The sequence below is a fragment of the Rhineura floridana genome, chromosome 1, assembly GCF_030035675.1.
Source record: "Rhineura floridana isolate rRhiFlo1 chromosome 1, rRhiFlo1.hap2, whole genome shotgun sequence".
Taxonomy (NCBI): Eukaryota; Metazoa; Chordata; class Lepidosauria; order Squamata; family Rhineuridae; genus Rhineura; species Rhineura floridana.
In genome coordinates, this window is record NC_084480.1 from 221,070,316 (window position 1) to 221,090,838 (window position 20,523).

The 20,523-nt window shown below is 42.0% G+C and overlaps 1 protein-coding gene and 1 long non-coding RNA gene across 2 annotated transcripts in view; one reads left to right on the forward strand and one right to left on the reverse strand.

The window, feature by feature from the left end:
* LOC133369086 (uncharacterized) overlaps nucleotides 1–13,103 on the forward strand; it is a 55,081-nt gene extending 41,978 nt beyond the window's left edge. The window contains exons 3-4 of the long non-coding RNA XR_009758820.1: nucleotides 7,586–7,721; nucleotides 11,179–13,103. This is a non-coding gene — a long non-coding RNA (uncharacterized LOC133369086). The remainder of the gene's footprint in view (nucleotides 1–7,585; nucleotides 7,722–11,178) is intronic.
* On the reverse strand, nucleotides 1,845–17,249 carry LOC133369026 (probable 2-ketogluconate reductase). Its single transcript, XM_061593837.1, has 6 exons — nucleotides 17,123–17,249; nucleotides 12,048–12,432; nucleotides 10,054–10,225; nucleotides 8,888–9,066; nucleotides 3,947–4,043; nucleotides 1,845–2,169 (listed from the first exon to the last, which is right to left on the reverse strand). Exons 2-6 carry the CDS (start codon nucleotides 12,427–12,429, stop codon nucleotides 2,013–2,015), a joined length of 987 nt encoding a protein of 328 aa, XP_061449821.1. The 5' UTR covers nucleotides 12,430–12,432; nucleotides 17,123–17,249; the 3' UTR covers nucleotides 1,845–2,012.
* Nucleotides 17,250–20,523: the final 3,274 nt, after the last annotated feature.

The following is a 20,523-nucleotide window of genomic DNA, read 5'->3' on the forward strand; positions in this document are numbered from 1 at the left end:
AGTTTGAGGAGCTTCCACATGCTTATCTTGGTCTACAACTGGTTCTGTGTGGAAATCATGTTCTTTTTGACATTTGCGGATAATGGCTGCATTTGCATGATGTACTGTGAATGAGCAGTGTGCCAAGGACATGCTACTGCATTACTCCCATTTCACTCCTCCATTTGAGCTAGGAGCAACAAACTATGACACTGCAACACTTGTGGTTTGTCTGTCTCAAAAAAAGACATGTGATGTTAAGCCAAGCGCTCATTCATGTGGCATAAGGCAAAGCTTGCAACTTGTTAGCGACTCAAGTAAAGCAGGAGCAAAATGGGAGCAATTCAGCAGTGTGCAATAGCATGCTGCTCATTCATGGTAAATCATGACAGTAAAATAGAAAAAGTGTTTATAACAAAAAATGGAGAATACATTATTTGGAAAAAGATTAAGTGATGGTCCACCTCAACTTACTCATTTCTTAACACCCAACCCAAGATTTTATATAGATGTCTATTTTGGGGCACACAGACATCCAGAGTGTTTATATTCCTCCATGCCTTCAGTATCATTCTCTTGGCAACCATTGAGGTTTTCACAGTGAAGGTGCTCTGGCAGCTTGTCAGACAACTCTCTGTAGGGCTCTCTTAAAATGTTAATTCACCATCTATGAATTAACAGTTGTCATATTTATGACAACACGTTTCAAAAAGCAAGCCACAATCTGATGTGGTTGCAACATGAGTGTAAAGTTTACCAATTCTTTACATGCTACCAACAATTAGTTCTAGCAGATAAGCTTCTCTTGAACAGACGTAAGGGACCCTATGAAATCTTTATCTAATTTATTTATTTAACAAAATATATATACCACTTGATTGTGAGAAACCTCTAAGTGGTTTACAAAAATAAATTATTGTATTATTCTCAATCTATAAAGATACTTGAAGGCTCTTCAACACATTTCCTTGTTTTCTTGCATCGTTTTCAACAGAAAGTGTTCAAGTTTTAATCTAGTACTGCACTATAATGACAAATTTAAGTATGTATTGTCATCTTTTTGGCTTTTTCCATTTTATTTATGTGAGTATACTATGTATATTGCACTGATCAACTTGTTACTATTTTTTACTGCTGTCTACTATCAGCAGATAGTTCAAATGAATTTTTTAGAGCTGCTTTTATGACGTGCCTCGAGATATTTATGACAGTAAGAGATTAGCTGTAGGTTTCATCAGCTCCAACTACTTTTTTCAAATGTGTGAATGTCAAAGGTGTCAGATTTACAACCAGCACCACAAAATCTGACTGCTGCTATCTTCCCCAAACAGAAGGCACCAACAGTCAGGTCTTCATTTTCTTTCCCGACAGAAAAATGACAAGGATGATATCTTTAACAAGAGCTAGTTTGTAGAAAAAAAAGTTTACAATTTGCTATCCCCATTATTACAGTCTTACCTCAATGATTGGGGGAGTCCTTTCATTTCCCCTGGAAAAAAATCATCTCTAGCTTTCCCCCCAACCTACAGTAGACCATCGTCTTCTAAAGACCTATTCAGACAATCAAAATGAATTTTTTGACAAGGGTCAGCCTCCATGAAAATGATATACAGCTTGCTAAGTGACCAAGAGATAGACTGACTTACTAGATAACCTTTTAGTTACAAACACAGTTGGATCCTCCTTTTGTTGAATTATGGTATAATTTGAAGATATTATGACTGCACTTGAAAACATGCATTCTTCCACTTTTGAAAGTGCAACTACATAATGTATTTGTTATTCATGCATGCCTATCTGTTTCATAGAGATAAAGGGCTGAAGGAATCAGAAAGCCAAACATTGTGATCAGAAGCCTTGGAAGCTAACTTTGTTAGTTCTTTTATGTAAGAATATAATTACAGAAAATAGTTGCAATATGGGAGCACATAACTGAAAACGACGATGATATTGATATTGCCATACTGCATTGTTATTTAGAGGTTAATGTCCTTTTGCTGATCAGTTATTAATTATTCATGTTCTCTCTCAAATCATTTGGGGATCACTTCACTAGGAATGGGGAGGTCATTGAGAGCAGCCAGAATATTTTCTACTGCTTCTTCTGTCATCATACGCATGGCTTGCACAGTAGCTGTTCCAATGTGAGGAGTTATAACAACATTATTCAATTGCAATAAGGGGTGATCTCTGCAGGGAAGACAGAACAGAAAAATTAGAGGTCCCCTGGCACAGGCAGATCAAATGAAAAGGTAACAGTTTCCTGCATTGGAAAACACTCCAAATAGAACAATGGTTAGTTAGCTTCTACTGCACTTTCTTCTACACATTGCTCAGGTATGTGACAGTAGGTTGCAAACAAAGTCTGATATGATTTACTAAACCATTAAAATGATACTTCATGTTGTAGGGCTGCTGTTGCTGATTTGGCATCTCAGTAGCTCTGTTTTCTGTGCTGATCCTGTTTGTTAGCAGCAATAAGAATAGGGATTAGCCCCATGAATATCTGCTTCTGAGTTACTGGTGCGCTGAATCAAAGTCTATGGGCATACTAATTCCTATGAAGCATCCAGACCGTTTTGTCTGAGTGTAGTTTGAAACAAATCTGTATCTGGCTGTACACATCTTTACTGTATGATTCATTTTTTATTGTATTGACTCTGTGTACACACTAGTGGCCAAAGCAGGACAGTAATGTCTTGATCACTGGGTTGATGATGAAACAGTTTTGAAATTGGTGCGAAGCTGGCTTGAAGGAGAAACGCATCTGAACTCAAGGATCCTAGAGCTTGGATTAAAAAGAGGTGGGGTTTGACTGACACTATATCTACCAGGATTCACAAAACAGAGGAGAAGACACTCTGAAACCAGTATAACTGCAAGTGTGTCCATAGCCAAAGTGCCCATCACCTACAAACCTGTTTGTATGGCAATGCTGTTAGATAGAAAGCTTAGGGACTATGCAATCTATGCTCTGAACAATACCTTCCCCCCTTAACATCCTTTTCTAATTTTGCATGTCAAATGCATTGTGCAGTTTTGAGTGATAGTGCATGTACTGTATATTTATTTTACACAATTTATTCTGCTTCCTTTATTCAGTCTACTAAAGAACTTGAAGTTTGTTTTTTTGTGAAAAATAAGATGGCAGGGCCAAAGGAAAAGAACAGAGAGACCTAGGTAAGCAGCCCTGTCAAGTGACAGATTGCTGTCCCAGCTCTGAATTTAAGTGCTATAGTCAGTGTGGTGTAGTGGTTAGAGTGTTGGACTACGACCTGGGAGACCAGGGTTCGAATCCCCACACAGCCATGAAGCGCACTGGGTGACCTTGGGCCAGTCACTGCCTCTCAGCCTCAGAGGAAGGCAATGGTAAACCCTCTCTGAATACTGCTTACCTGGAAAACCCTATTTATGGGGTCGCCATAAGTCAGGGTCGACTTGAAGGCAGTCCATCCTTCTCCAGTTTTATTGCACTATAGAGCTTGGAGCAGAGTAGATTTCCCCATCATTTAATACCCCACCCCCATGATTTCTTGTGAGATTCCAGTTCATTGAAATCCAAATCCTCAGACTTTGGTCAGTCAGAAGAAACAGCAAAATGACTGATACAGATATAGAAAAGGTTTATCTATGTACACATATTTCTACACACATTAAACATTAAGAAGTCTGATCAAAATTAATAACCAAGAATCCAAAAAGAAGATCAGTGACCATGTATGGCCCTCATTGCAGAGATTTCAGACATTGTGACATCACAGTAGCTCATGCTGACTCCAGAATGGGACACTGGGAAAGCAGGGAAGGGCAGAGGAGGCACAGACGTAAAACATGATCATCTATGCCTAATGGTTTTTTTCTTTTCTGAATCTGTGTTGGCCCAATGAAGAAATATCATCTCTATTTATTCCATGTCTGATCTGATTAATCTAGGATAAAAAATAATATTGGTTTTGTAGTACTTTACCTTGGCAATGGCTCAGGGTATGTCACATCCAAAGCTGCAGCCTTAATAACTCTATTTTGGAGCGCTTCTACTAAGGCATCTTGATCAACTACTGCACCTAATACAGACAGAATATTGATGTCAAGAATCAAGACAAGCAAGCCACAAAGGAGCTCAATATCCATTATAAGACTTACAGCCCAATTCTGTGCATGTTCAACTGAAAGTATAGCACTGTGTTCAGTGGAGTTAACTCCAAGGTGTGTGTGTGTGTGTACTGCCTTCAAGTCGATTCCGACTTATGGCGACCCTATGAATAGGGTTTTCATGAGGCTGAGTGGCAGTGACTGGCCCAAGGTCACCCAGTGATCTTCATGGCTATGTGGGGATTCAAACCCTGGTCTCCCAGGTCATAGTCCTACACCTTAACCATTACACTACACTGGTAAGTGTGCTTTACACCAAGGTAAGTGCTTTTTAAGAAACTAACAGAGCAATCCTTACTCTAGAAAGACGGTGTAACTTAGGTCATCCTAAGTACCCCATTCCAAAATCTGTTCAGGAACCTCTGGGAGGGGCTACTGTCAGCTGAGCCAGCAGGTGAGTGTGGGCCTGAGTTTTGAAGATTTGAACCCTAGGTCCCATGACTGAGCTGAACAGGGTGTAGAAGTGATGCTCTCCTTGCCTTGCCCTCCAGAATGCCCTTTTTGTGGATTTACACTGGCCTAAGTTCTGCCTGCTGAGCTGCCAACAGAGTCCAAGATGAGCTGGGGTGAGGAACTTACGACGGCCTATCTCCAGCAAAGCCAGGGTGAAGAACTTACACCGGTGTTGCCCCACCTCAGCCGGGAAAGCCAAAATCAGCTGAATTCAAACTCATTCATCCTGGACTGTGCTGTAATGGTCTTTTCAAACACAAACACATGCTTTTATGCCCCCAAAGTGTGCAAAAAGTCTTATAAATACAATCCCTAGTCTATTTACTTTGCAGCAGTCCCGTTAAAGTTCAAAAATAAAACATAATAAAGCCACTGCATGTGATATTGGTCTTCCTTTTACAACTGGATTAGGGTGTTATGAAACCCACAGCTGTGCCCAATGCAACGTATCAATAGTGCGTTTCTTTACCAATGGATTTTTCATTTCTGCTTCTTGCGTACTCCTGAATGACTGTTAACTAGCGTCGCAGTAAATGAGACTTAGAGGGCAATCAAGGGATGTGTTACATGTAACTTGTGTCCTCCAAACATGATTACCAACTATAAAATACAAGTATACAGCATTGTTTATGATTGGGTGTTGTATATAAAACTGATTGATTGATTGAAACTTTAATTTTACCCCGCCCTTTTTCCAAACTGGAACTCAGGGCGGCTTACAAATAGAACTACATGTAGTTAAAAACATTTTAAAAAAATACAATTAAAATACAATTAAACTATGCACAACCTTAAAACCTTAAAAGGCACTTAAAAATCTAAAAACAATTTAAAATAATACAAATAAGAATATAAAACAATAAAACAAGCCTTGTAAAGCCCAATCCTAAACACCTTCTATCCCAAAAGCCTGTCGGAATAAAAAAGTCTTTAATTGCCAACGGAAGGATGGCAAGGAGGGGGCCATTCGTGCCTCCCTAGGAAGGGAGTTCCAGAACCTAGGAGCAGCCACCGAGAAGGCCTTATCTCACGTCCCCACCAATTGCACTTGCGAGGGTGTTGGGACTGAGACAAGGGCCTCTCCTGAAGATCTCAGGGCCCGGGCAGGCTCGTATAGGGAGATACGGTCTGACAAATAGCCTGGATCTGGGCCGTATAGGGCTTTAAAGGTCAAAACCAGCACTTTGAATTGTGACCAGAAACAAACTGGCAGCCAGTGGAGCTGTTTTAACAAGGGAGTTGTATGGTCCCTGTAACCAGCCCCTGTTAACACTCTGGCTGCAGCTCTTTGTACCAGTTTAAGTTTTCGAACAGTCTTCAAAGGCAGCCCCACGTAGAGCACGTTACAGTAGTCTAAACAGGATGTAACTAAGGCATGCATCACCATAGTCAAATCAGGCATTTCCAGGAACGGGCGCAGCTGGCGCACTAGTCTTAAATGGGCAAAGGCACTCCTGGCCACGGCTGAGACCTGGGCCTCCAAGTTCAGAGCTGAGTCCAGGAGCACACCCAAACTGCGAACCTGTGTCTTCAGGGGGAGTGTAACCCCATCCAGCACAGGCTGAATCCCTATTCCCTGATCTGCCCTTTGACTGACCAGGAGCACCTCTGTCTTGTCTGGATTTAATTTCAATTTGTTTGCCCTCATCCAGTCCATCACTGATGCCAGGCACTGGTTCAGGACCAGGACAGCTTCCTTGGCTTTAGGTGGAAAGGAGAAATAGAGTTGGGTGTCATCCGCATACTGATGGCACCGAACCCCAAACCCTGGACAACCTCTCCCAGCGGTTTCATATAGATGTTAAATAACATGGGGGATAAAACTGAACCCTGAGGGACCCCATAGGTCAATGGCCAAGGAGTCGAACAGGAGTCCCCCAGCACCACCTTCTGAGTTCGTCCCTCCAGAAAGGAATGGAGCCATCGTAACACGGTGCCCCCAAGTCCCATCCCAGCAAGGCAGTCCAGAAGGATACCATGGTCGATGGTATCGAAAGCCGCTGAGAGGTTCAGTAGAACTAACAGGGACACACTCCCCCTGTCCAGCTCTCTGCGAAGGTCATCCACCAAGGCGACCAAAGCTGTCTCTGTCCCATAACCAGGCCTGAAACCAGACTGAAATGGATCCAGATAATCCGTTTCATCCAAGAATCTCTGTAGCTGGGCGGCCACCGCATGCTCTATTACCTTGCCCCAAAATGGAATGTTGGAGACTGGCCGATAATTTCCCATTATGGAGGGATCCAGGGAGGGCTTTTTCAACAAAGGCCGTACAACTGCCTCTTTTAGGCACGATGGAATTCTGCCTTGTTGTAAAGAGGCATTAACTACTCCCCTCACCCACTTGGCCAGTCCCCCTCTGGGACTTTTGATGAGCCAGGAAGGGCAAGGAAAAATTGCTGCTCTTGCAAGCAGGGTAGTCAGAATTTAAGCAGCTGTTTATATAAGTGTTCACCATCCATTAAGTGAACAAGCTGCTGGTATTCTGTGCTTGGGAAATTAATATATATATAAATATGTGTAATTATCCCAACCTGAGCAATACCCTGACATAGAAACAAATAAACTATCAAATGCTGACTAAATTGTTCAAGTATTACAGCTAAAGTAATTAAAATACATGAGACACACAGCATGATCTTACCTATGTTTACTCAGAAGTAAAGAGAACTTACTTCCAATTTGTTCAATAGGACTTACTTTCAAGTTAACATGTACAGCCTTAGGGCTCTAAGGCTGCCTTCTAATACACACTTACAAGAGTAAGTCCCATTGAACCCAATGGAGTTTACTTCTGCGTAGACATGGATTGTAGCCTAAATGATTAAAAACAATTGAAAACTTGCTGGCTGTTCCTGTCTCTACTCTGCAGAGTAATAAAACTGCAGGATTTTACATAGCTTATTATATTCTATCAAATAAACATAAGGTTTGCTATATTAGAATGTGTACAAAGCTATTAAATGATTAGAGGACTAATTATTGTATCTATTCATTTCAGGACATGCCTATCAGTAGTAGCCAGAGTGATGGAGGAGAGCCGCAGCCCTCCTGACACTAGGGGCTCATCTACGTGGGAGCATTTCTTCCATTTACCTTTGTAATAGATTTGCACCATCTGCAGTTCCTGCTCAAAGGTAGCTGCCAATCACTTTTTCCCATTCATGCAACTAGGTATTCCTCTGGGAAGGATTAGTCTTGCTGTTTCCTTTTGGCCCTGTCATCTAATTACACATTTTTACTCCCTCTCGTTGCTAAGGTCTTCTACCAGCTGCAGTAGGTTCCTTTTAAAAAACCCAGAAGTGCGAATATCTGTTTTCCCTGCCTATGGCTGGTAGGATACAGCTGAAATACAAATCTTTGAGCAGTGTTAGGCTTTTGTGCACAAGTTAGAAGAAAAGGAAAATAAAGGCATGGTTTGCACGGTTTGCAGCAACATAAAAAAGGCCAGCAGAATGGAGGAGAACAACCGGAAGTTGCTTGTTAGTCTATAGGAAACAAAATGAAAGAAGGGAGGAGGGCGTGGAGAGGGAAACGCTTGACACACCCACCTAAAAGCATAGGAGCAAAGCGTCTGCAAGCACTAGAGAAATAAAGACATTTTTTCTCCTCTTTTTGTATTATCAGTGGAGTGGGTTAGTATGGATTTACAGGGGGGAAACTGCATGATAGCTTCTGTTTGCTGGTAAAGTCACGTGAACCATGCACGTTTAAAGGAGATGTGAGTAGCACCAAATACACAGTAAACCACCATGTAGATGAGCCCTTCAATTACTATAGCTTATCTGGATTGGAATGAGCAGGGGAGCAGCAAGGTCAGGACTGTGCAGATGCACTGGTGGAGCTGATCCCACCAGTGCATCTGTGCAGCCCTGACCTTGCTGATGCACTGCCTCCCCCATCCAGGTAAACTGTACCAATCCCTGTGTCAGGAAAAGAGTACAGCACTGCCCCACTACACTGGCACTCTTTGATGCCTATAAGAAATAATGGTCTTATGCATAAAAGATGACATGTGGACATCTCCCTTCCCATAATGTTTTCTATATTCTTGGCTTCCAAAGAATCTAGCTTAATTCTTGACACTTGAGAACTGGTTGTTGGCCTAACCTTTAATTTTATTTATTTATTTATGATTTGATTTATATCCCGCCTTCCTCCGAGCAGGAAGTTAGTGCTGGTGAAATATATCACTTTTCACACAAAAATGAAGGGAAATTGTGGAATACATGCAAAAGTAGGTATTTGAAAAAAACAAAAACAAGTATCAGAAAACTACATTTGGTGCAGTCACATACCCTACCTCTGCAGATATTGATGAGAGTAGCCGTGGGTTTCATTAGCTCTAGTTCCCTCTTCCCAATGAGCTTGTGAGTCTCAGATGTCAGATTCACAACTAACATCACAAAGTCAGACTGCTGGAGCAAGTCTTCTATGTGTTTACAATAAGTGGCACCAACTGCCTGTTCTTCTTCCTCTTTTCTGGAAGGAAATAAATGTGACAACAATCATTTATACAGTAGTAACTCTCAACACCGGGGTTATTTGGAAAGCACAAATACTTGATAGGGGAGCTGGGAGCGTCTTGTGGATTCATTCCTAAGGGTATCTAAATTTTAGTCCAGAAGGCAGCATTCAGATCCACTGCATCCCTTCCTATCCAATGCAGCATATCTGTGAACATCTGTGTTGCCGCTTGCTACATGCTTCCTTTTTTTTCAAAAAATGGCAGCCAAAGGGCATTGCTAAAGGATGATGGCTGATAGTGACAATTTGAGAGCTTTAGGATAATGGGAGCCTGCATGTTTTTCTGGCTGGCAGTGATTTTTCTTGATCATTATAGACTTTGAAGAAACAGAGTATTCTAGCACAATGCCCTTTCTTGTGTTGATTACCAGTTCTGGAGATAAACAGAACCACCCTTATTTTGTATGTGTTACACTGGGGTTGATGCATGTTTCAAACAGTGGTTAACAAAGTCATGATAAAATCTGAAAAACCCTGATTTTAATTTTGAAGGGCAGTTGTGCATGTGTGTGGTGACTTTACCATATGCTAAGCCTGGAAATGACCATATCCTTAAAAATCACTAGTTTTCCATTTAATATTCAAATATTAGCAGTAAGAATTCCATATGGTGACATTTTCACCTTAAAGATGGGCATGAAAACAGGACCAAAGTGTTAAAATATTTTTTTATTCTTGCCTCGTGATTCCTTAGTCTCCAGGATCACATGCAGATTGACACTGTAATATAGTACAGAGATTTGTAGTTTCAAGCAGCTGCTTCCAAAAGAATTTAAATCATAAATTCCCAGTACAGAACAAGTTAAAGTTGTTGATTAAATTGTAGGATTACTTAGGCTGTAATCCTACAACTATCTACTAAGGAGTAAGACCCACTGAGTTCAGTGAGATTTACTCCCATGTTAAGAACTGCCCCACACAACATTCTTATCACACATATACCTACGGTTCCTGTTGTGATAAAGAATGTTCATGTCAAAAGCTTTTGCTCTCTTGGCCACCTTATATCCAATGCTGCCCATCCCAATGATACCAAGAGTGGCCCGAGTGACTTCTACTCCTAGCCAGTCAATAGCAAAGTGTGTGGTATCTGGAGCTGTTGCAATGTGACAACCTAAAAAACAAAAGAAGAAACCACACAACAGCAAGTGAGAAAGAGTGTTCGTACTCGCAACAGCTTTATTTCAGAAATCAGAAAGATGCCTGCATTATTTACAACAGTTCTTAAAAATCTGAAGACAACTTTTATTCAGTCTAGAATGTTCCTCATAAGCCACGTTTCTACTTAGAATTCAGACTGTAGACAGCACATACAAATATGGGCCATAGCTCAGTGGTGGGATTGAATTTAAGAGAGAAGTTGACAGGCTGAATCACTGATAAATCTGGTTAAAGGAATCTTCCATGGAAGGACTACAAAAAGGTCTGCCCCAGACTTTGAAGAGCTGCAAGGCATCAAGGTTCAAAATGTTGAGCTAAATGAATATTTAGTCTGACTCAAATTAAGTTTAGTTACAAACTAGAAGCAAGCCAAAATTTGGACTACACGATTTTCAGTTAAAAAGGCAATTTCTATTTGGTAAGTGAATGGCCAGGAAAGGGGGCAAAGAGCTGTATTGTTCCTTGTCAGTATGTCATGGGCACTATTTTACAACTACAAACTACTCTGCTTTCTGTTTTGCTAACTATCTTAGCTTTAATAATATTATGTCTGTAGAACTGAAGAAATAGAATCAATGGGCCATGTGATTTTATATTGGTAGAAGGTGCCAGAGGGATGCTGCTATTTCCTCTGCTACGAGCTCTACCTGCAAGACACATTGAAATTCTGGTATCTTACTGTTTAAGTGATGACTCTTCTCATGTTACTGAACACGTTACTAATTTTTTCTATCAATACAAATTAGGAAGCAGATGGTAAAATATTTTTTTGTTGACTCTCTTGTGAATCTTTTATTTTTATTATAATTGCCCTGCGTGTATCAATTTGTATTGGTCTGTGCCCATAATATATTGTTATGGGATTGAGGTATGTGAGAGATAATTTCTGTGTCTCTTTCACCCCAGTAATCTTGTATCAAGTTGGGATATGCAAGCAAGAAACCTGCTCTACTGCACCGGCTAGTTTCTTGTGTTAAACTAGCCTGTGAGGTAATGGCTTATTGAGTGGTAGATATGCATATACAGAGGGATGTGGCCAGGAGAGAACCTGTGGAGCCAAGGAGAGGCTTGCATTTTTAGTTTCGTCTTGTGGATGAAGCTGGAAAGACTCAGAGAGGCCTGCTCCCTGCACGATGGCTTCAGGATGCCTCCTATAAGCTTGATAGCAAAGCAAGATCTATTGGACTGCTAATACTTTAAACCCCCTCCATCTTATGCTCAGGCTGTGAATGTGCATCAATAAACCACATATTATAAAGACACCATAGTCTCTGCTGACCTTCTTGCCAAGGAAACCAAACCATGGGTAAGCAGAAGAACTTCTGGAAGTCTTGCACCACTCAGAGATTGGGGTGGCACATAACAATATTTATCTAATTTCTACTAAATAACAGATAAAAACAGCAATCACTAAAAGCAGAATGCAGCAGCAGCTCATTAAATCACATTAACCAAATGGATAACCCACTGTAGGCTGAAAAATAAAAGTGTTACACTTTCAAAAAAGCAGGACAGAGGAATATCTTCTGGTATATGGTTCCACAATTAAGAAATCAAACTGGGTAAGGTCTGGCTCCTAACCACAGATGTCCTAACCTTGCAAAGAGGGCCCTGGATTTGGGAGCAGGGCCCAATCTGCTGACCACAGTTGACCCAGGAATTAATATAGATAAAAGTAATCTCATAATTTGCACAAACCAATGCAGATTAAGTTCCACATAATCTCAAATATGTCTGCAACAATTTATACAAGCTGCAAAAGAAAATTATTTTACCTTCCACTAGTCTTCTTGCAGATGCTAGCATTAAGGCCATGCCTATGTCTGCTGTAGAGTCAGAAACAGCATGTGGAGTGTTGGTTACTTTTACTCCAAAGCTAGAGATCATTTTCAAATCAAAATGATTCACTCCCACCCCTGAATTTCCAACCACTTTTAAACTGGGCAGGCTTTCAAGAAGCTCTCGGTCAATGAGAGGTCTGCAGTCAAATACAAAAATAGACTTGATCTTGTTACAAAGTTCTTCCTTGCTTCTGTGAAACTCTTTCATGGTGATGAGATTAAAGCGTTTCTTAAGGAACTCCACATGGCTTTCCAGTACACCAAATGCACCTCCAATTTCAAAGATCAAAACACCAGGCAGTTCTTTGTCTCCCATGATCTGAAGAGAAAAAAAAAGAGAGGAATGATGAACAATGTTCAACTGAAAGCAGAAAGCAAGTGTTAGGGATAAATTGAAACCCCCAGTGCCTGTAAAACTATAATTCACTTGTCTTACCTAAACCAGCTTGGGCTTCATGGGAAATAGAACCAAAGTGGCCTTTATATGACTCTTGATATAAAATGTCGGTTTATTTCCTGGTGACCTGACCCTTACCTACATTCCAGTGGCTCGCATAATAAAAGCCGGTTTAAGCTGGAAACTTCCCTACTATGCATTTCTGTATCACATTTATGCTTATGGCCTTGCTTATTGTTACAAACGCGCCTTGCATAGAAATGTCAAATGCTATTCCAATGCCCCTCATATCCTTGACTTGTAATACTCCTTTGATATGTAAGCAGAGTAATATTATGTCTGTCTCCAGTTTAGGGGGCGCCCGGTTGCAGCTGGGCCTCCCCTCAATAGTTGCCTTTGTCTGTTCCTGCATAGTGCTTATCTCAAGGACATGCGAAATATGCAGACATAGAGTCTAAGAGATAGTCTTGATGTTTCTACTTTGTCCTTCCCCCTGTACCCTTTACCTCCTTACATATGCCCCAAAGCTATGACAGTTGGCAATTGCTTCTTTGTATCTTATGACGTGAACCCGATATTGTAAACTTCGGGGTAAGCCTATATAAACCCTTGAACACCAATAAACGAGGTTCCCATGCTGGCCTGCTTCGGCTTGTAAGTATTGGGTCCCCTTTGCAAAGGTTTTTGTCTCGTGTTACTTGATCTCTGATAGTGGGTTCATTTGCACTCAACTCCGCACTCTTCCCGGGTGTAATAAGCGAGTTGGGGTTGACAGGGCAACTTGCGTGTTGGGTTTGGACCTAACACAAGCATTAAGGGTGCTGCTTGAAAGGTTTTCATAAATCCATTTGTAAATATTCAGGGATTTAAAATGGTGTCCATTCTCAGCATTCTGAGTTATTCTGTATGAATAGGCTCCAACACTAAATATGTTTTGTTGGATGCTAAAAACTCTATTTCTACAGAAGGATGAGTTGATTGATAGGCATTGGATTTCTTTTTAGATAATTGTTTTATGTTTTGATATTTTTATTGTTATCATACACCACTATGGGATTTTGTAATGTTTAGCAGTTTATAAATATTCCAAATATTATGTATACAATAGGGGCTTTGCTCGCCCCCATCTACTGTTGCCAAAGCCCCCTCCCCTTTTCTCCACCCCCAACATCCATCCCAGGGATCCCCAGAGCTCCCCTCCCCTTTTCTCCACCCCCCCAACCACCACCCCAGGGGTCACCAGTGCTCCCTTCCCCTTTTCTCCATCCCCCCAACAACCATTCCAGGGGTCACCAGAGCTCCCCTCCCCTTTTTGCCACCCCAGGGGTTGCCAGAGCTCCCTTCCCCTTTTCTCCATCACCCCCAACCACCACCCCAGGGGTCGCCAGAGCTCCCCTCCTCTTTTCTCCATCCCCCCCAAAACCACCCCAGGAGTTGTAAAGGCTGGTCTCTCACACACCTGGTGAGGCCGAGATCTAGGCCACTGGTGGGCCCACCAAGCTCTGGGCCTTCTCACATGGGCAGTCCTGCTGCCGCACTGTGCGGCTTCTCACATGGGTGGGGTTTCCTGTGCAGGCAGACCTGCCACTGCATTTCAGGCCTTGTGCAGGTGGTGGGCTTGCTGCTGTGCTCCTGCCATTTTGCTGCAGACTCTACCACCCTACTCAGGGTTTCCTGCCGCTGCCGAGGTCTGAGCCCAATCTTTTTTTTTTAAAGACACTTTGCCGCCACACCAGCATGTCATGCTGGTTAATGTCATGCTGTATGATGGTGTAATGTCTTAGAAAAATATAGTACAGAAGGTACATACACACACATACATATACATACTCTGGCAAGAATATGACCACAGAGGATTTAACTGACTTGCCTAAACAGATGACAACCATTGTCTATCTACACGCAGATTCTTTTGGAAGAAGTACAGTGATGTCTATAAGACACTACTATTGTAATGGCCAAATTGTATCTATCACGTAAGATGGAAGAGAAAAGCTTTCTTGCTGAAGCAGGGTGGGATCTTTTCCAATACTTCATGCTGACTGATCAGCCATTTATCAGCAGTTTGTCTTCTGTGTGAGTTTATATACAAAGAAATGTGCTGCAGCAAGCCATACAAGTGTTTATAGGATAAAAACCTTTGCAAGGTTGCTATGCTTTTCTTATTCCAGAAATATGGATGTGAATAATTTTGTCCATCCTAAGAAAACAACAGCACACGCTGCTTTGGATGATTAATCAGAAAAAGCAGTACATGGTTTTATATATCACTCAGTACTAATACAGTCTCTCAGCAGTAGTTGAAGGAAAAACAACTTTCCAGTCAAATTTAGGAGTAGCAGTCGCTTAGACAAGCTTTATTGCAATAAAGAAAAAATCACTGATGTATATCAGGCAGAGCTTGGAAGTAACTAGTTACAAGTAACAAATTACTTGTAATTTATTACTTTTTTGAGTAACGAGTGGGTAACTTCATTACATTTTGTTGGTAATAGAACAAATAGTAACTTCATTACTTTTGAGAAGGAATTGTAATGTTTCCAGCATTACTTTTGCGCATTACTTGGGGGGGGAGCAGGGGAAGTCTTCAGCTCCACTGATTTGTGAATAAAAATCATGTGCTTCAATTTGGGTTTCTGTGCAGCGTTGTTCTTCCTTCATGCTCTGTGGGTGCTTAGGAGGCACCGAGGGAGACGGCGGAGAGTGAGATGGGGTGGAGAAAACAATTGTTTAAAAATTGACAGGAGTGGAAGGAGAAAAGAGCTGGAGGCAATATACATATACAAAAACTACATGTGTTGGGGTATCATCATTGCTGGGGGTGGGGTGAGGAGATGTGAGATTCTGTTATGCCATTCTGTTAATCTTATGGATAAAAAAAAAATTCTACTACCCTCTGTGTGCGTGTGCTTATTTTTAATGTTGTTTTAGGCTACATAAATGTGCAGCAGCCAAGGCCAGCACCTTCTAGGCAATTTTTTTTAAAAAAAGAAACTAAAATGTAATTGTAGCAATTACTTTTGAGTAAAAGTAAAGTAATCAGTACTTTAAGAGCAGTTGGAATTGTAACAGTAACTACTACTTTTGGGGGGCCATGTAACTGTTACTGTAATTTATTACTGTTTAAAAGTAATCTTCCAAGCTCTGGTCTGAGCCCCATTCAGAGCCTTCCATAAGGCCAGGAGAGCCTGGCTCACGTGCCTATGGAGAAAAGGCATCAGTTGCAGGGAGATAACAGGTTAATTGCAGCGACAAGGAATCTGTGGCCCTCCAGATGTTGCTGGATTCCATCAGCCCTCCCCCCCAGGCGAGGGAAGTTTGGAGTTGCTTGTTCAGATTCATATTAGCCTCGATGCCTAAACAAAACCTCCATATCCCAAGGTGGTATATCTGATGCTGGGGACTGTCAACAGGGAAGCAAGCCATCATCTTTCATGCCTTCATCACAGGCTTTCTGGAGGCTTCTGGTTGGTCCATTGTGGGAAGCAGATTGTTGAAATTAGAGGCAAACCCCCTTGGCTCTTCTTATGCAAGAATAGCCAAACTGAACCTCCACTTGTCAAGGCAGTATACTTCAGTGGACCAAATGCAGTAAAGGAGGGGTGGACAATGAGGAAGGCCTTGCCTTCTCATGGGTTTCCTTAGATGTTTCTGGCCAGCTGCCATTGGAAACAGAATACTGGGCCAGTTGGATTTTTGGAGCCTCCACAATCAGACGCAGTCTATCTCCGAGTGCTAGAATCTGGGGACAATCAGCTGGATGGTGGCGGCTGTTTGTCTGCTGCACCTGCAAGTCGCTTGTGAGATGTCAACATTCCATTATACACAGAATCTCCTAGTTATTTTTTGACACAATTTTCTCCCCCCAGCCTGAAGGATAAAACTGACCGCTGTTTATAGGAACCAGTATAGGAACCAAAAGCCCCCAACCCTCTGGGGACTTTCCTCTGTGCTGGGAAAGCAGCGGAGTAAAGGTGAAGGAGTCTCTGCTCCGAAGAGCCACCAGTTGCAAAAAAAGGAGATGCAAAAAGAAAAAAATAAGCAGGCAGCTGCTTGCAAAAATATATAAACTGGCAAGCCAGGGAAATCCCACCCGGTGCCCTGTCCCTCCTGGACAGGCTCGGCCAATCAGCAGAGTCTGTCCTTCCTGCCCGGCAGGGTGCTGAAGGGAAATCCCTGCAGGGCAACATAGAGATAAAAAACAGTAGAGGTGCCCCATCTTATCAACTGGTTGTGGGTGTTTCCGGTTCACCCCAGGGAAGCAGTTCATCAATTCCCTTAATGGCCTTAGCAATGCTATACTGTACATTTAAAGCATTATCATGCCCCTTTAAACAGTCCCGGCTTCTCCCAAAGACTCCTGGGAAGTATAGTTTGTTCAGGGTGCTGAGAGTTGCGAGGAGACCCCCCTATTCCCCTCACAGAGCTACAAAGTTTGTTCAGGGTTCCCTGGGAAGAGGGATGGATTGTTAAACCACTCTAAGGATGGTACCAGTAGGAGTATTCACATGTTACTCTGTACCCAGGTAGAAGCCCCCTGTACCTGGGTACAGCTGCTCATGAGAAAGAGTGTACACATGGTGACTTCAAAAATCACCACATCTACAGGTACCTTGAAAAAAGCTATCTTCTGCTTGGGTGGCGATTCTCCCTGTATGCTGTATCCCGTGGAGCTGATTGTGAGCAATCAGTTTTTCTCCCCGAGGACAGCCTGGGCCTTGTTCCAGCACCACCAGCAGCAGCCAATCAGAAATGGGCTGAAGAAAAACGTCAGCTGCTGGAGCCACGGAGAGGGAAAGAAGAATAAAACTAAAATGGAGGCAAGTGCAAGGAAGAGGAAAGGGAGACCAGCATGAAGCAACGGAAAGAGCTTGAGGGAAGGAAAGAGGCCAAAAACGGGGGGAGGAGAGGCCAAAAACGGGGGGGGGAGCTTTGAAGGACTCACTGCAATTTTTCAGTTTTTTCAGTGCTTCTGTATGCTGGCAGTGATTAAGTTTGAGGAAAGGAAGGAGAGAAAAATAGGGGAGAGGGAAAGTTTTGGAGAATTCACATTTGAATTTTAAAAAGGTCTACTCAGAAGTAAATCCCACTGAGTTCGATGGAGTTTACTCACAGGTAAGTGGAGTTAGGATTGCCTAAAAAAAAGCAAGTGTTCTGCCAGAGAAGCTAGAGCTAGGCAAGGACTGTTTACATTGTTAAAGTACAATCCTAACCCCATGCCTACTCTAAAGTAGATTCCATTCAATTTGGTGGGACTTACTCTCAGGTAAGAAGCATTAGGATTCCAGCCTGTTAAAATAAACAGTTGGGGGGGGGCAGAGAAAGGGAGGGGAGTTTGCCTCTGTGTCTGCTCACAGTCCAGTCCAGTCCAGTCTTACCCATGTTTACCCAGAAGTGAGTCCCACTGAGTTTTAATGGGGCTTACTCCTGAAGTGAATGTGAATATAGAATTACAGCCTTTAACTTCTAAATTCAATCCTTTCCTTTAAATATTAGGTGATTTATCAATAAATATTATAATTTATAATGTCTGTTCAATGTTCAATGTGTCATCACGTGACTCTTATTGTTGCTCGTTACGAGTAGTACACCTACTATTCAGGATAGTGCCACAAACTTGCTCCAACCCCACTGTGCAGGTAATGAATAATAGCTGCTATCACAACTGCAATAATAAAATACTTTAATGGCTAGGTAACACATTGCTCAGAAACGATAGTTATCAATAAATAATAGAAATTTTGGGTAATAGCTATCCCTTGTATCTTAACAATATAATCCCAAGCAGGTTTATCGAAAGTAACTTTCACAGTTCAATGGAGCTTACTCTCAAGTAATTGTGCAAAGGATTGTAGCCTTAATCTTATTTAATGCCTTATTTCCTTTACGTCTCAACTTTCCTGCAAAGAGCTCAGTGTGGCATACGTTGTCCTGCACCTCTCAAATATATCCTCAGAATAGCCCTATGAGGTAGTTTAGGCTGAGAAGGTGACTAGCCCAGAAGTCACCCAGTGAGTTTCATGGCTGAATGAGGGTTTGAATCCAGGTCTCCCAGGCCCTAGCCCAGTACTCTTATCACTACACCACACTGGCTTTTGCAGAACTTGTACACTACAGTACCTCTATAAATCCAATATAAATTACCCACTGTACTTCTCTTCCTTGGTCTTTTAAAACCTATTGAAATCAATGGTAAGGTAAATTCTGTTGTGCGCTTTCTATTTCCTCTTAAAGGTCAAGAAGAGAATTTTAGCCAAGACTCTTCCAATAATTTGATGACATAGGTCAGCAGTGATACATGGGGGGAGGGAGAATGGCAGTGGCACAGAGATGGCAAGGTTGGGGGTACTTTGGTGGAATGCAGCACAAGCTTGCAGGTGTGTGCCCACGTGCTGCAGGATGGTGGTGCCACCAGCCCTGAACTTGCAGGTACCTTGTCTCATTCAGTGAGTGGCAATGTTGCCATTACTGAGAGAGCACTGCTATTGCAGAGTCAGGGATCCACCCTGCGTTTTACTAGAACCTCAAGAACCACCAACTGCAGCCAGCTGCAAAAGACATACGTCTGAGCACAGGGTTATCAGAACTGAGATGAGCTCACAGTCTTTCCACACATAGATCTATTCCTACTTTCCACAAGTATTCTTAATTTCAGTTGTCAAATTTTCAAACGGATGTGTGTCCTTTTGTTGCTATTGTTAAACAACTGGAAGCCAGAAGCGCTTGCCAATTAACTACAAATCTCCCAGGGATCTACCAATAGATTACAGTCTATCTTCTGGCCATCCCTGCACTAAATCATTTGTATGGGCACAGACCTAACTTGCAGGGTTGTTGTAGCATGGTTCAAAGGAGTGCTTGCAAGAATGAAACTACAATAGCAGAGGTAAGACTCTTCAAAACATTGCCAAAGAAGGCATTCTCAAAAAAGCAATGTCACCTTTCTACTGTGTATCCAGAAATTGAGAAGAAAAAAATTGTGGATTTGCTCATCTCTCTGCAGCTCTTACCTTCTATGTCAAGTGTCGTGCATCAAACTTAGGCACACCTGATGGTCAAACACATGTTACTGGCTGCCTCCATTAGAAACTGCTGTCAGAAGTAGCTGCATCACACATGGTTTTATGGTAACACAAACCTGGTTTGTAATGTTTTGATTATTTATTTATTTATTTGATTTATATCCTGCCCTTCCAGCAGGAGCCCAGGGTGGTAGATATGGTTCAGATGGTTAGACTTCATGGTTAGACTAGATCAGGATCTAATACTCTAGATCAGGATGGTTAGACTTCAGGTTTTTGGTATTGATTTTATTATTATTATTATTATTACAAAAACCCAAGATCCACCAACCAGAGCAAGCCACAAAATATATGCACTTAAGAGTTAAATAATTCTTAGCCCAGGAATTTGTTTGGAGTTCCAAAATTGAACTGAGCTCACAGTATTTCCACACAAAAATCCACTCAGATTACCCCCCACTTTCTTCATTTCAGCTGTATAATGGTGGGGTGGTCATTTTCTTGTTTTCATTGTGAAACAGGAGTCTGAAATCCTCACTGATCTTCTGTGAGTCATCCTGAGATACACCAATACATTTTGATCTACTTTCTGTCCACCCTGCATTTAAAGTGCTATCCAAAAGCTAAATATTATGACATAGATCAGTGGTTCCCAACCTAGGTGTGTGTGAAGTAATCCGGAAGGGGCTGCGAACAGTAAAGAAATTTATTATTATTTTTAAAAAGTCTTCACTCCTTGGACACTGTCTGCTCCCCACTGCCGCTGCAGATGACACCTCCTCCTTGCTCCAAATGAGAAGGGAGGCCTTTTGCTCAAGTGCTAGAGCATCTTTCAGGCGCACCAAAGGCAGGCATCTGCCTCTAAAATACATGACAGACACCAAAGGAGGCTGAGGTGGAGCTACTAGAAAGAAGAGGGAATTACTACCACTGGCTGCCGTCTCCTCACACTACCACTACTGATGACGTCCTTACTCAGAACGAGAGGGCT